General features: G+C 41.2%; 1 protein-coding gene across 1 annotated transcript; it reads left to right on the forward strand.

Annotated features, from left to right (window-relative positions):
- The first annotated feature begins 1,502 nt into the window (after positions 1 to 1,502).
- LOC147892873 (putative UPF0481 protein At3g02645) lies at positions 1,503 to 3,410 on the forward strand. Its single transcript, XM_087387803.1, has 3 exons — positions 1,503 to 2,168; positions 2,299 to 2,692; positions 3,109 to 3,410. Exons 1-3 carry the CDS (start codon positions 1,564 to 1,566, stop codon positions 3,283 to 3,285), a joined length of 1,176 nt encoding a protein of 391 aa, XP_087243929.1. The 5' UTR covers positions 1,503 to 1,563; the 3' UTR covers positions 3,286 to 3,410.
- The last annotated feature ends 11,215 nt before the right edge of the window (positions 3,411 to 14,625 follow it).

Genomic DNA, 14,625 nt, shown 5'->3' on the forward strand with positions numbered 1-14,625 from the left:
TGAACAAAAGAAAGTATTTCTATGAAATTTTTCGGTTTCTTTTGCCTTTGGCTTCTAACTCCGGATGCAAGACTCGAACTTGCGGCCCATGGATTAACAATCCACTGCTCTACCGACTGAGCTAATCCAAAACCAATATGGATGTATCCCTTCATGGAGGAGGAGACAAGGGGCAGGGCCTCCCGAAGAGGATGCGATCAGTACTCCATCGGGGAACCGCTCCGCTAATGAACCCTCGTCCTCCTCGAGGGTAGATCTAGGCAATCACTTACGGGCCGTTGTGTTGCCGGCGGGATGCGGGGATTTGAGCGAGATTTCGGGGAGGCACCACCACTTTCAGCGTATGCTCGAAAACCCACGGTTGGAATTGGAAGTCGTCACAACAAGCCTTGCAGTCATAATGAACGGAAGTCGGATTCGAACTAACTAGAAAGGGTGGTGAGTCGGGCAGCCTGAGGCCTTCCCGCTGTGATTTCGGCAGACCTTTATCTTCCTTTCGGTTGAAATCTCTTGGAATCTCTTTGAGGAACCGAGAACACACAACCAGAAAACCCTAATGATTCATGCCAAGCGAGACGATTAATCTTACTTTACGTTGATCTTCGAGAGAATGAAAGAATTCTACCCGTAATGGAAGCGAAAGCAACAATCATCTCTTTTCCGAAAAAGGAGATTTGTAAAGTTCTAATGAGCAAAATTTCCAAGTCAAACTTAGATGGGAAGTATATTATGATTATTCTTTACCCTTATTCAAATCTTTCTTACACATGGGTTCTAGATCTTAAAAGACTTCAAATTTGTTAAATGAGTGACCCATATGTATATATGGATTTTTGTGAAATCTCTAGATCAACAAAGGACCCTTCTTTTGGACGCATTTCCTAGGGCTTCATATTTGTGGGGTGCCTTTGAGTGTGGATCATTCCCAAAGCATTGCTCATATGGGCGCAACTAAGATACCTCGAATGAGTAAGCTTCTTATTAGAAAGATACAAAGTGTGGATCATTCGCAAAGCATTGCTCATATGGGCGCAACTAAGATACCTCGAATGATTAATCTAAGCTTCTTATTAGAAAGATACAAAATGCTATGCTTACTATCATTAGCTGTACTTCTAAGTTCTTGTCTCGAAAGCGCTTTGGCATTCTTGAACTCATAGACTACTCTTGTTAGATCGCGCTCTCCTCGGCAAAGCTCGACTGTCGGACGTTCTTTTCCATTGTAAGAAGCTCGACGCATACCTTGAAGGACGCCATACGAGAACTGTTTCCCACATGGCACAACGTGAAGCTGGATGTTTCTCACAAGACTACGTCCCCCGATGCACAGATCTCCCAGCAACAGGCGGTAATGGAGAGGAAGAATCGGGACAGACTGGGGATTGTGAAATCCAAGAGCAAGCTCAGTGGAGCTGTGAAGTACTTAAGCTGATCCACAACAACCCAGAGCAGGTAAATGACTCTAGAGCTGAAGGATCAACTCCCGCATCCTGGTCGTGGGATGGCCCATGGTCGCAATTCTATCGACGCGGTGTGCATAACGCAGATGTGGTAGGGCAACGGATGATCGAAGTTTTCAAGAAAGTAGAGCCCTCACGACGCAACAAAAATTCTCTTGCATACGGTCCAGAAAAATTTTCCCTTGGTCCTTTCCACGCCAAGCCGGAGGTGTCGGATCGGGACAATGTGAAGCTTGCAGCAGTCTGTAGCCTCTTCAAAGAATCGGCCGAGTTATTTGAACAGCTTGTGAAGAGAATGGAAAGGCACGTTCCTCAGTTCAAACAACTTTACGCGCCGCATCCGTGTCCGGACGAATCGCGGACACTCGCGCTTCTTTTTGCTGTGGATGCGGTCTGTATAGTCGCGGATTGCCTCTACGTTCCCACCGGCAAGGCCCAGGCCCTTCGGCACAGCTCGTTTTCAAGGGATGTCATTCTTGTTGAGAACCAGATCCCTGTTTTTGCGATCAAGTTTGCCATCCAAAGCATAAATTCAGCGCAGGGGATAAGCGACCGGCCATGGAAGCATGATCTGAATGATATTGTTGCTAGATTGTTGAAATCGTTCTGCCCGCTTACGCACTTGCGTGAAACTGGACAACAAGACCCAGACAACGCGTTCGACGATCGCCGCCCACTTCTGGGATTGCTTTACGAAGCGGTCACGAGGTACCACTGGCTCTCTAATTAGCTGTATTGTAATATGTAGGATTTATTTTGGTTAGCTTTTACGATGGGAAGAAAGGAGACATATTTTCAAAGTCAGCAAGCTAAATCGATGGATTGTTGAGCCACGCAGGGGATCTCCGGACGCAGACAATGAAGAAAGCTGGGACGGCGATGAGGAGAAGGAATTACAGCGCATTCCACAGGAGAAGAAGCGTTCCATACCGAGGGCGTTTACTCTGGAGAAGTATGGGCTGAAGTTCGAGGGATTGGAAGGGGCCGAGGCTGATTTCAAAAGCATTGGTTTCAAGGAGCGGGAAGGGGTGCTGGTGCTGCCGATGATTGAAATGAACGAAAGGAAGCAGCGGTTTATGCTGAATTTAGTGGCGTATGAGCAGAATCTGACGAGCAATTACAAGCCAGTAACATCGTATGTGGAGTTGATGGGGGAACTTATCAAGGAAGAGAAGGATGTGGAGGTGCTCGCCAAGAGTAGGGTGATCAGGAAGTTGGAGGAGGAGGAGAAGGTATATGCACTTTCCTTCACAATTTGAAAGGCTTTTATATTAGAAAATTTTAAAGATCATCTCTTGGAAAGGTTTTTATAGATCATCTCTTGGAAAACTCAGAGGTTTCTGTAGAAGATCTCTTGGAAAACTTCGAGGTCTTTCTCTTGGAAACCTTCGAGGTCTTTATGGAAAATCTCCATGTCTTTATTGAAATTTTGTATGCTCATTGAAAATTTCACACGTTTTATTGGAATTTTGTAGGTTTTTAAATTTTTGAAAGGCTTCTTCAAAGGTTTTAATTGAAGATTTGCACGTTTTAAGTAAAAACATAACATGCATGCCTTGAGATACTTCTATTTTTACATTAATGGTTGATTTTCAAAAATTGGCATTCAGCTCACACTAAACCTTGCTTTCTTGTGAACAATGAGAAGGTCAAGCCAGGCAACTACAAGAATGTGGCAAAGATGTGGAAGCAGCTGGTGGTGGATTTACCGTATGCTCGCACAAAAGCAGATGCACACGTGGAGGACTTGGTTCATGCCTTCACCGAATACTACCTCAACAAACTAAGGGCAGCTTTCACCTCCTTATATCGTGGCTGCTGCTAGTTGCTTCTTCCCTTGATTAATAAATTACCTCTCACCACATAATAATACACTCACTTTAATCGCATTAATTCCTTGACCCCAACCTTCTCAACAATAGCGATGATGGGCATGATGGCCCCCGTCAGTGCTAGATCATCAACTTACTTATGCAATTGAATATCCTATGAAGTCCTCTCTTTGCAATTGTTATAGGTCTTGGATTTAGTATTTGTTGTAATTGACAAGCATATATGGGATATTTCGTAAATAACATTTTCCTACAATGAGAGAATATATCATATACAATCGTCCTTGTACAATTTAATTCACAAATGATTGGTTTGTGCACATTCCACAAGAATGCTTCGTATAGTGAAGCAATGTGATAAATGATTGCCATATTGTTGGAGCTTAAAGTTGGTTGAGAAGTAAGGGAAAGTTGTTGGTTTGTGAATGCTTGTGTGGTGCAACCTCAGGGTGTCCCCTAAGGAATATGTAAGATAGGATAATGCAATTATTAAGTAGGTCAAGTTTTCTTAGGCTCTTATGTCATGGAAGAGCAAAAGAGGGGAAACAGGTTTCTCCCTTTAAGTTGTGCAAACTGCATTGTGGGAATAGAGGACAATACATGGGGAATAGATAGGAAATAGCAAAGACCATGGCAAATAGCATTCCATGCTGTGGACCTCAATGCACTCGCACCCTAGAGAACTATTGATGTGACACATACTTCTATACTATTGATATGGCATCACTACAAGACACGGGCCTCTTTTTGACACCCATAGTGATGCTAAATACGAAGATTTAAAAAAAAAACAAGTGGAAAGTTTCAAAAAATCTATCAGTGTGGACGTTGCAAAGAAACCATCGGTGCGGGCATTGATGTCATCATTGGTAAAATATGCCTGATAGTGTCAGTATGGGCATCGGTGTAGGCATCAATATATACCGACACTACCGTGTTGGTATAGGCGTCGATATATACCGACATTTTACAGAAGCTTAAAAAAGTTATGTGGGGTAGGATGGGGCTTGTTTCAGTCCCATCCTGGCCCACATATTTTTTTCCCCCATTAAAATCACGATTAAATGTTACAAATGTGGAGGTGTACATTACAATTTTGCAATGAAAGTCTACAAAGTAATGGCAATATCTACAAAATGGCAAATCCGTCAAAGTAATGCACTAATTTGTGCTACAAAATGGCAAAAGTGCTGAACTTCAAAATGGCAAATCTACCGAGGCAATCTACTACAAAATGGCATAAGTGCCAAAATATTAAACCACTAAATATTGTCCTATCCTGCTATTGCTCCTCCTCGTCCTCCTTGCTCTCCTCATCCTCCTCGTCCTCATCACCATCGGTCTCTAGTCTGCATGTGGCCTCCTCGTCGCCCTCCTTGCCCTCGGTCTCCTCGGGGGGGTCACTATGTATAAACCCTCTATATCACGTGCGTTCAAGGCCTATATTTAAAGTCCCTTATCTGTAAAAAATTTCATGAATAAAATGTACCCCTTTTCTATACAAATCTGTAAATTTTTTCCAAAACTATTTTAAATATTCCCTTATGTATATTTATTTCTGTAAATTTTAGAAATAAAAAAAATCCTTCTGTTGAACTCACGTGATAGGGTTACATATGATGAGTGACCCCCCCGAGTCGGTCTCTCTACGTGTGCCTGATCCCTCGCCCTCCTCTGCTGTATACCTAGCCGCTTCTTCCTCAAATCCTTTCTCTTTGTCCGGATCTCTGGATGGGTCGAATGTGCCTCCCTAAGAATAAAACGAGTTAGAAAAACTAAGAGCATTGATTGTAAGGCAATGGTGATAGTCACACGATAACGAAGAGGAATAGGGTATACTCACATGACACACCGCCACCCTTTCCTAATTGATGTGAACTCCTTCTCTCTCTTTCTCCTTAAACCATGCCATGGCTCATCCTGAAGGCCCTTCTGTACTCCTTGTTGTTTGGAGGCCTTCCAATCACAGATTCATGTGGATCCAAATTCAATTAGTTAGATATGAATGACAAGACATTTGAATGATTGAACATATTAGAAATTCAGTAGAAGATCAATATATACTTACCATCCATGCCTCATTGCCGAGTCTGCCACCACTCCCAAGGTGAGAAGGACCTACGGTCTCTAGGCATATCCTCGCTGCCCTCCGCTGACACTCAAATGCATCTAAATTCTCCCTGTAAAACTTCTTCTCTTTCTTCCAATCCTTTGGGTCCGCCGACCCTGGCTTGTGCTTACCCTTGATTATAGCATCCCTTAGTTCATATCTACGAGGAGCTCCCCCATGCGAGTAAGCATGGCATTTATTTCAAACTCAAACCTTTTAGGATTTGGAAATTGTCTCTTGAGGACTTCTATGCAGGCTTCCTTGGCTTTATTATCCTATTGCTTCCAAGGTATGAATATATCATTGGGGAAGTGGGTGCTCACCAACCTCCTCATGTATCTGGTGACCGTCTTCCCATCCTCATCTCATATAACCTCCCCAACGCTATTCACTCTGTAGGAAATGTCCTCGAGAAAAAAAAAGTCTAAAGGATTTGCGGTAGATGGAGTAGCAGAGCTACAGCGAGGGATGGTGTGAGCGCTTAAGGAGCAAGGAGCAAGGGAGGGAGTGTTCTCTAGGGTGCCGTAACCTATGAGTGGAGAGGGCAAGGGACCTGACTAGTTTTGTGTCTCATGACAAAGTGAAGACCTGTAGGGATGTAAGAGTGCATACTCGTCTACATCCCTTGAGCCACCACAATAGCCTTGACCCTTACTACTCTTTTTGGACATACGATGGGTACGCCCAGGGATGACCCCTCAGTCGAATGGGCTACAGGGGATGACTGTCGGTAGGTAAAGCCGTCGATGGCCCTGATCTACCCCTGAGTGGTGTAGGAGAGCGAATAGCTGAGGTCCTCTAGGACCACACAGAGAAGAATCTTGCTGCCTCCGCGTCACTCATGGATGCAACAAACTTGTCAGGAATCTCGAAGAAGCCATGGGCTGCTAGCAAAGGAGTTTGTTGGCTCTTTCCCATAGCTTCCATAGGAAGAGCACGGTATTCTCACTATGCAGGGTTCAAAGGCTTTTTGTCACCGACAGATAGTTTGGTGTTGTCGTTTGTAGTATGAGTGTTGCTTAGGACCTCGGGTCGTATTCTGGTGAGATACGTAGGCTTAAGTGCGGTAAGCAAACATAGTGCATGTATGTGTGAAAGGAACGTGCATCATCATGATTGGGGTGATGAAGGCTTTTGCCTTCATTAGGGCTTAAAGAGTTTAGGAGGAGTTTGAGGGTTATAGGGAGGTTCAGGGTTCAGAAGGAGGTTCTAAGGTTTAGAAGGAGGTTCCAGGGTTTAGAAGGAGGCTCCAAGGTTTGCAAGAAGGTTCCAGGGTTTAGGGTAGAGCACATGGTCCAGAGAACTCATCTCCCTCATGGATCATGGAGGTCAAGGGTTGAGGGACTAAGGGTCTAGGGGGAGCATAGGAGTGGCAGAGGAAGAAGGTGTAAGAGCATGGGGGGGAAGAAGACAGAGGAGAAGGGAGGAGGAGGGAGGAGGAGAAGAGAGAGGAGGAGGGAGGAGGAGGGAGGAGGAGGAGGGAGGAGGAGAAGAGAGGAGGAGGGGGGAGGAGGAGGAGGAGGAGGAGGGGAGAAGAGAAGAGGGAGAGGATGGGTTGCAAGGTTGGAGGAGAGGGGAGGAGGAGTTGCAAGCTTAGGACGTGCTTTTGGATGTGGAGTGCAAGGAAGCATGGACACTTGGACACAATTGCTTTGAATACCAAAGTAGAACTCGACACAACGCCCCAAAGAGTCTAGGCTTCATTCCATTATGGGGTGTTTATACAAGTTGGAGAGCTTCTCTCTCTGCATTTAGGAATTGCTCGGGGGGGTCACTATGTATAAACCCTCTATATCACTTGCGTTCAAGGCCTATATTTAAAGTCCCTTATCTGTAAAAAATTTCATTAATAAAATGTACCCCTTTTCTATACAAATCTGTAAATTTTTTCCAAAACTATTTTAAATAGTCCCTTATGTATATTTATTTCTGTAAATTTTAGAAATTAAAAAAATCCTTCTGTTGAACTCACATGATAGGGTTACATATGATGAGTGACCCCCCCGAGAGGAATTGTAAGACATTCTCTGTCTACATGTAGAACTTGCATATAGAAGTTGCATGTAGGAGTTGCATGAGAACTCGCATGTAGGAGTTGCATGTAGAACTCGGATGTAGAACATGCATGTAGGAATCACATGTAGGACTTGCATGTAGAACATGCATGTAGGAGTTGCAAGTAGAACTTTCATGTTGAGGATTCCTAAGAGAGATTATTCCTAGCCTTATACAAGTACAAGCAAAGCTTTGTCCTGCTACCCTACACCTCAGGGGGGTCACTATGTATAAACCCTCTATATCACGTGCGTTCAAGGCCTATATTTAAAATCCCTTATCTGTAAATTTTTTCATTAATAAAATGTACCCCTTTTCTATACAAATCTGTAAATTTTTTCCAAAACTATTTTAAATAGTCCCTTATGTATATTTATTTCTGTAAATTTTAGAAATAAAAAATATCCTTCTGTTGAACTCACGTGATAGGGTTACATATGATGAGTGACCCCCCCGAGCCCTACACACACATTATGTGCTACCTAAGTCCATGTTGGAGAGACAACCTACTTTCGAATCCATTTTATTACCCATCCTCGGGTTATGGCTTATTGTGATCATGGAGTTGGGATGCCATACGTGTAATCCAATGGCTGTGGAACTTGTGTCTGGCCAATCGATCCTATTTTAAAGCCTTGGCACCATACAATTTTTTCTCTGTTTGCAGGTAACCTATATCCACCATTTGTTCGAACAGGGATATGTGGCGCGCTTCTAAGAAGATGACTCTTTGATAGAGTTGGCTTGTACTCTGAGCTTCAATCCATTCATTGGGATTGAAAATGAGTGGAGGCAAGTGGCGGACGATGTGGCTGGGGACCTTCACAATGTATTCCAATGTTTTGCAAAAGATAGCTTGTATCCAATGTATCACAAATTTTCTCTATTTCTAGGTAGCCTGTATCCACCAGTTGTTCGAATAGAGATATGTGGCGTGCTTCTAAGAAGATTACTCTACGATAGAGTTGGCTTGTAATCTGAGCATCGATTCATTCATTTGGATTGAAACTGAGTGGAGGCAAATGGCGGTCGATGTGGTTGGGGACCTCCTGAATGTATTCCAATGTTTTGCAGAAGATTGCACTTTGGCGAAGGATGTGTCAATGTTGTCGCACATTATTTACTCATGCTATTGAAGTGCTTGGATCAGTGTGCCTCTGATATTCCATTCTACACCAGAGTATGGCTCGATCATTGGCCAATTAATGGTGCGATCTTTACCCAAAGTGTGTATGTTGGCTTCCCATCTGTGACGTCGTGGAACTGTATAGAACTTGCGATGGGTTTTGAGACATGGAGGTGCATGCATGTACTCTTACAAGAAGATTACATCAAAGAGCTTGGGACGGTGCCAATCAAGTTGGGGATCCAACTTGCTTACCCAATCTTCACTAACTTGATGCTGACAAAGGTTGGTAGGGAAGTTGTCCAAGGTCCATCCACCTCGAGTTTTCATATCAGGATATTTACTCCAAAAATCCTTGATGGGGTTACTAGGAAGTGCCATCACATCAAAATCATACCCATCATTGGAATTTGGCATGGGAGTGTGAATTGGATTATTCGGATCTTGACATTCAAAATCAAACACTGGGTAATTTTCTACTGATGGTAGCATAAGTAGTGTTAGAGGTCATGACAGGGCAGGGAGAGAATTTAGGGACATGGGGGAGAAATATGGAAGAGTGTTAGTTGTGGAAGGGGAATCAGAGGGGAGGGGGGGAAGATCTGGGCAAATGGTTTAAGCAACTTGGTAATCCTCGAGGGTAGGATTAGCAAGGGAAGGGAAGAAGCTAGGTGTGAGGGGCTCATGAGTTTGTGACTATTGGATTAGTTGAAAGTGGTGAGAGGCATGAGAAAAGAGATAATGAAGGGAGTAGATGTTAGGCTGGAGCTCAGGGAACGTTAAGAGAGTGGTAGCAGCAGCAAGGGTAAGTGAGAGGTTGGCATAGAGAGTGGTTAGATATGGGAAGTTGTATGTGAGATAGGCCTCGTCATCTTCCAACACTTCCTTTTGCTGGTGCGATGGGATCATCAGCTCTGTAAGGGTGGGATGTTGGTTATGTCATGCCTTGCAAATAATAGTGATGGCCTTTGTGGCAATGGTAGGGTGGTAGCAAGCTAAGGGTGTCCACTTCCGGACCACTTTCGGGTGAGTGTGACACCCGCTCGAGTGAAAATACAAAGGTTTTGCTTCGGTCTGCAATACCTCGATCGAGGTATTATATCCAATGACAATCACACACGAGGACAATCGAGCCAAGCCGATACCTCGATCGAGGTGCTGGGCTTTTTTCACCGAACCGAGCCTATACCTCGATCGAGGTCTACTGGCATGCCACCTATACATGCCACATATACCTCGTTCAAGGTATCGTGGCAATCCAGCTATACCTCGATCGAGGTAGTGTGGCATGTCTAGCTATACCTCGATCGAGGTATGTGCCATCCGACAGGGCAGCTGACATACCTCGATCGAGGTATGCTGGACCGATGACTTGGCCGCATGTCGAATACGTCAATCAAGACATGTGGCATCCGGCTGCTGCTGACATACCTCGATCGAGGTATCGTGGCAGGTCAATACCTCGATCGAGGTACATGTACCGATATGTATGGGCATGTCAAAATACCTTGATCGAGGTATCGTGGTATGTCTATACCTCGATCGAGGTATGATGGTGCGATATGTATGTCGCATGTGAAATACCTCGATCGAGGTAGGGAAACCCTAAAATTTCTTATAAAAGGAGAGTGACCCCCCTCATTCTTCATACCTCGATCGAGCTCCTCCTCATCGACCGATTTCCGATTTGCGGGAGGTCGACCGAATTGCAGCAGCGACGGAGAGCGACCGACGGACAACGACGGAGATGGACGGAGCGGGAGAGTCCAGGTAAGGTTTTTTTTATGTAGCATTTTATAATACATCAGGTCATACTCATATGTTAGCATCTGAGCTTCAGCTTAGCATTGGTCTACTTTATCGACTCAGCTTCCTCTTATTGATTTGTGGAAAGAATCACAGCCTATGCTGCCTGGTTACACTTTTCAACACAATGCTCAGTCTACTTATCGGGCTCGGTTGGATAGATGGTATAGAGTTGATCCTCAGCATTATGATTTTCTCACCGTCAATTTATGGGTGGATTACACGTTTACACATTCCGATCATGCCCCTTTGTGGTTGAAGATTGCTCTCCATGAGATACCTGATGACAGGTGTCAGGCTTGTTCATAGAAGATTGCTCATTGTCAACAACGGTTATTTGCAGTTGAATTACGACATTTTTTATTTAAAATGTGAAAATGTAAAAATTTTGTTTTTTAAAATCATCTTTGAAAAAAAAGAGATTAAAGTTATTTTTTAAATTAGAGCTATTTTTATTTAAATAAAAAAAAGTTTAAATTTTAGTTCATAGGAATAATTATAAAATATTTCTAAATTTCAAATGCATTTTAAAGTTTTTTTTTTTAAATTACGACATTTTTTATTTAAAAAGTGAAAATGTAAAAATTTTGTTTTTTAAAATCATCTTTGAAAAAAAAGATTAAAGTTATTTTTTGAATTAGAGCTATTTTTATTTAAATAAAAAAATGTTTAAATTTTAGTTTATAGGAATAATTATAAAATATTTCTAAATTTGAAATGCATTTTAAAGTTTTTTTAAATTATTTTTTGAATTACGTAATTTTTTATTTAAAATGTTTAAATGTAAATATTTTGTTTTTAAAATCATCTTTTAAAAAAAAGAGATTAAAGTTATTTTTTAAATTAGTGCTATTTTTATTTAAATTAAAAAACGTTTAAATTTTAGTTTATAGGAATAATTATAAAATATTTCTAAATTTGAAATGCATTTTAAAGTTTTTTAAATTATTTTTGGAATTACGTAATTTTTTATTTAAAATGTGAAAATGTATATATTTGGTTTTTTGAAATCATCTTTTAAAAAAAAGAGATTAAAGATATTTTTTAAATTAGTGTTATTTTTATTTAAATAAAAAACGTTTAAATTTTATTTTTAAAAATGATCTTTAAAAAAAAAAGAAAATAAGAGTTTAAGGTAGCTTTTATGTTATGTATGTTATTTAAGTTAGTGAAGTTTTTATTTAAATGTCAAAAAGTATATAATTTGTTTGTTAAAATCATCTATTAAATAAAATTTATAACTGAAGTTTATAAATTACTGAAGTTTTGAATTAAATATAACGTCTAAACTTTGTTTTTAGAAATCATGTATTAAGAAAAAGAAAATAAGAGTTTAAAGTAGCTTTTATATTATTTTAGTTTATAGGAATATGTAATCTAATTATAAAATATTTCAAAATTTCAAATGCATTTTAAAGTTTTTCTTAATAATTTTTTTTAATTACGTAATTTTTTATTTAAAATGTGAAAATGTATATATTTTGTTTTCTAAATTCATCTATTTAAAAAAAGAGAGATTAAAGTATGTTTTATGTGATTTTTGAAATTGGTGCTATTTTTATTTAAATAAAAAAACGTTTAAATTTTAATCTTCAAAATCATCTTTTTAAAAAAAAGAAAATAAGAGTTTAAGGTAGCAATGTGCGTTTATCAATCTTTATGTGGAATATTATAGATTATATAGTTGGTTAAGAGTTGTTTCATAATTTAGGTAGAGTAAGTAGGCTGTATAATGCACCACATGGGCATTATCCCTAAAACACCACACCACATGGGCAAAGACCCCAACACTAGAGTGGTTAGATGCATAAGCGTATGGCTAATTGGATCTTCTAAATGCATCAACGCATGGAAAACACATACGTAAATGATTGTCCAAAGGTCTCCTTTCTCCCCAGGCATGGGAACCAAGTGATGATCTATAGGAATGACCACTAGTTGAGGTGGATTGCCCAAGCAAAATATATATATTGAAAAGGCCTAATTATTTTCTCAAAGTTCTTGCTTTAAAAGGTCTGTAGTGTCAACCCGCTCTCTTTTTTAATGTGTAGTCCGAGAAATACTAGATGCGCCTTGCTTGTGTATCGTTCAAAGTAATGTATTAGATATCCTTCTATCTCCTCCATATCTATTGCAAACCCAAGGCAGTAAAGCATTCAAAGAAGGTCTTATTAACCAAACCTCTCCACTATCTGTCCTTAGTATAGGGGCCATAAGTGGACAATGTGGTCCTTACACCACATGTGGAAAAGTTTCCAAAGAGCGAGAAAGGCATTTAAAAAAATACAATTCTCCTTCTTTTGGAAAATAAGTTAATCAAGTATAATAATACTTGCCCCAACCATGTGTATTATATTGGGGAATAAAATATAGAGATTCTCCTCAATACCATCTCTTAAACCTACAGTCTTGTCAGAATCTATATAGTTATCAAACACAGATCATAATGAGTCTTCTTACTAGGGTCCTCAAAGTACTGATAAATGCAAAGAAATACAAGGGTTACCAAGAGTGTGTTGCATGTGTGTGTGTATGTGTGTGTGTGTGTGTGTGTGTGTGTGTGTGTTGTGTGTGTGTGTGTGTTGTTATGGATAAAATTGTCTAAGGAAAAAGGCATTAATATGTATGTGTGTTGTTATGGATAAAATTGTCTAAGGAAAAAGGCATTAATATGTATGTGTGTTTGTATATGTGACAATAGTATAATAAAATATGGTGTGCTTAGGGCCCAAGGTTGAGGTGGCAGGGCATGACCATGTGCCACCCTTCCATGTAAGAGGACCCATAAGGTGTGTTGTACATAATCCATGATAGTAATATTATAAAATGCAAGGTGGCATGGCTCCTCCATGTGCCACCCCTCCACCTAGGCTGCATTTAGTGAGATATGGCTCAAAGTCCATGGGAGAAGCAATATAAAATAGGTGGAGATAGATATTATATTGAGTTATTCCCTCCATATGGGATAGGCCCATGTGGGGGAGGTACAGAAGGACCAAGAAAGCTAGTTAAATAATGGGGAAAAGTAGGATGAGGTGGCAAGATTCCTTGTGCCAACCCTCCACTTGTCCTCCTAGAGGTTTGAACATATTATAAAATTGGAAAGAGACCAAGGGAGTATCATAGACTTGAGATATGGGGCTTGATTTATGTGGAAAATTGAGGCAAAGGGTTGTCGCACACAATTGAGAGTGCGTAACCGCCTAGCCCACATGGGAGACTTTTCCACACACACCATGCATGTGGGAGGATACATTAATGAGGAGAGACCCCCTCTCTTGGCTATAAAAGGAAGGGGCTATTCCTTGATGAGACACGCTCATTCTTGTAAAGCCACCTAGCTAGTATTTTGATATTTCCCTCTCATCCCTTCTTTCAAATAAAGTATGGTTCTCTTCCCTTGATGTCTACATCTCAACATTCCTCCTCCTATTATGTACATGCTTCTCTTCCCCCTCTCCTTTTCTCCTTGTGTCATAGTCTCCCTTTTCCTTCCCTCCACTTCTAATTCCTTTTTCACCCCTATGACATCCCTTCGCCCTCATGATCTCCTTTTCTCTATGGCCTTTGAGCGTCGCCATACTTAGCCTCTAGCCTTTGGTCTCGATAACTTTTCCAGCTAAAAGTTTTGGTGTGGCTGCTGGGATACGAGCCCAGGTCTCCACGGCTAGTGGCGAATCTTCTACTCGTACGGGTTACATCGACAAAACTATACCATCTGTGCTCTTTCTAGGCGACTGTGCGTGCATTCGATTCATGCGTCTCCTGTGTGACAGTTTTCTGCGACTTCTGGTTGCGGACAGTTTTCTGTGTTCACCTGCACGACAGTTCTCTGGACTGCTGCGACTTCTGGTTGCGGACAGTTTTCTACGTTCACTTGCACGACAGTTCTCTGGACTGCGGTGACTTCTGGTCGCGGACAGTTTTCTGCGCGTTCACCCGCACGACAGTTCTCTGGACTGCTGCGACTTCTGGTCGTGGATAGTTTTCTGAGCCCCTACAAAACTGTAACAGCAGATCCCGCGCCCCCTCTCTCTCTTCTTCTCCTTCTCTTTCTCTTCTCCTTCTCCTCTCCTCTTTTTTTATTAAAGAGTAGGATTGGAACCCAAGACCTCCTCCTTCACAAAAGAAAGTCTTATCATGGGGCCAACAAGTTGGAAGTCGTAAAAATGTAATGATTTTTATTCATATATTGAAATCGCGGGAACTGTAACTCTCTAACCGTAGGGAGTTTGC

This window comes from Dipteris shenzhenensis, chromosome 16 (genome assembly GCF_047967505.1).
Source record: "Dipteris shenzhenensis isolate YYH24624 ecotype China chromosome 16, Dip_SZ_1.0, whole genome shotgun sequence".
NCBI lineage: Eukaryota > Viridiplantae > Streptophyta > Polypodiopsida > Gleicheniales > Dipteridaceae > Dipteris > Dipteris shenzhenensis.

Bases quoted from the DNA above. Each gene is read 5' to 3' on its own strand.
- LOC147892873 (XM_087387803.1), top strand. From the start codon at position 1,564: ATGATCGAAGTTTTCAAGAAAGTAGAGCCCTCACGACGCAACAAAAAT. The intron at 2,169-2,298 runs GTACCACTGGCT...TGAGCCACGCAG, and splicing joins CTTTACGAAGCGGTCACGAG to GGGATCTCCGGACGCAGACA. The intron at 2,693-3,108 runs GTATATGCACTT...AACAATGAGAAG, and splicing joins AGTTGGAGGAGGAGGAGAAG to GTCAAGCCAGGCAACTACAA.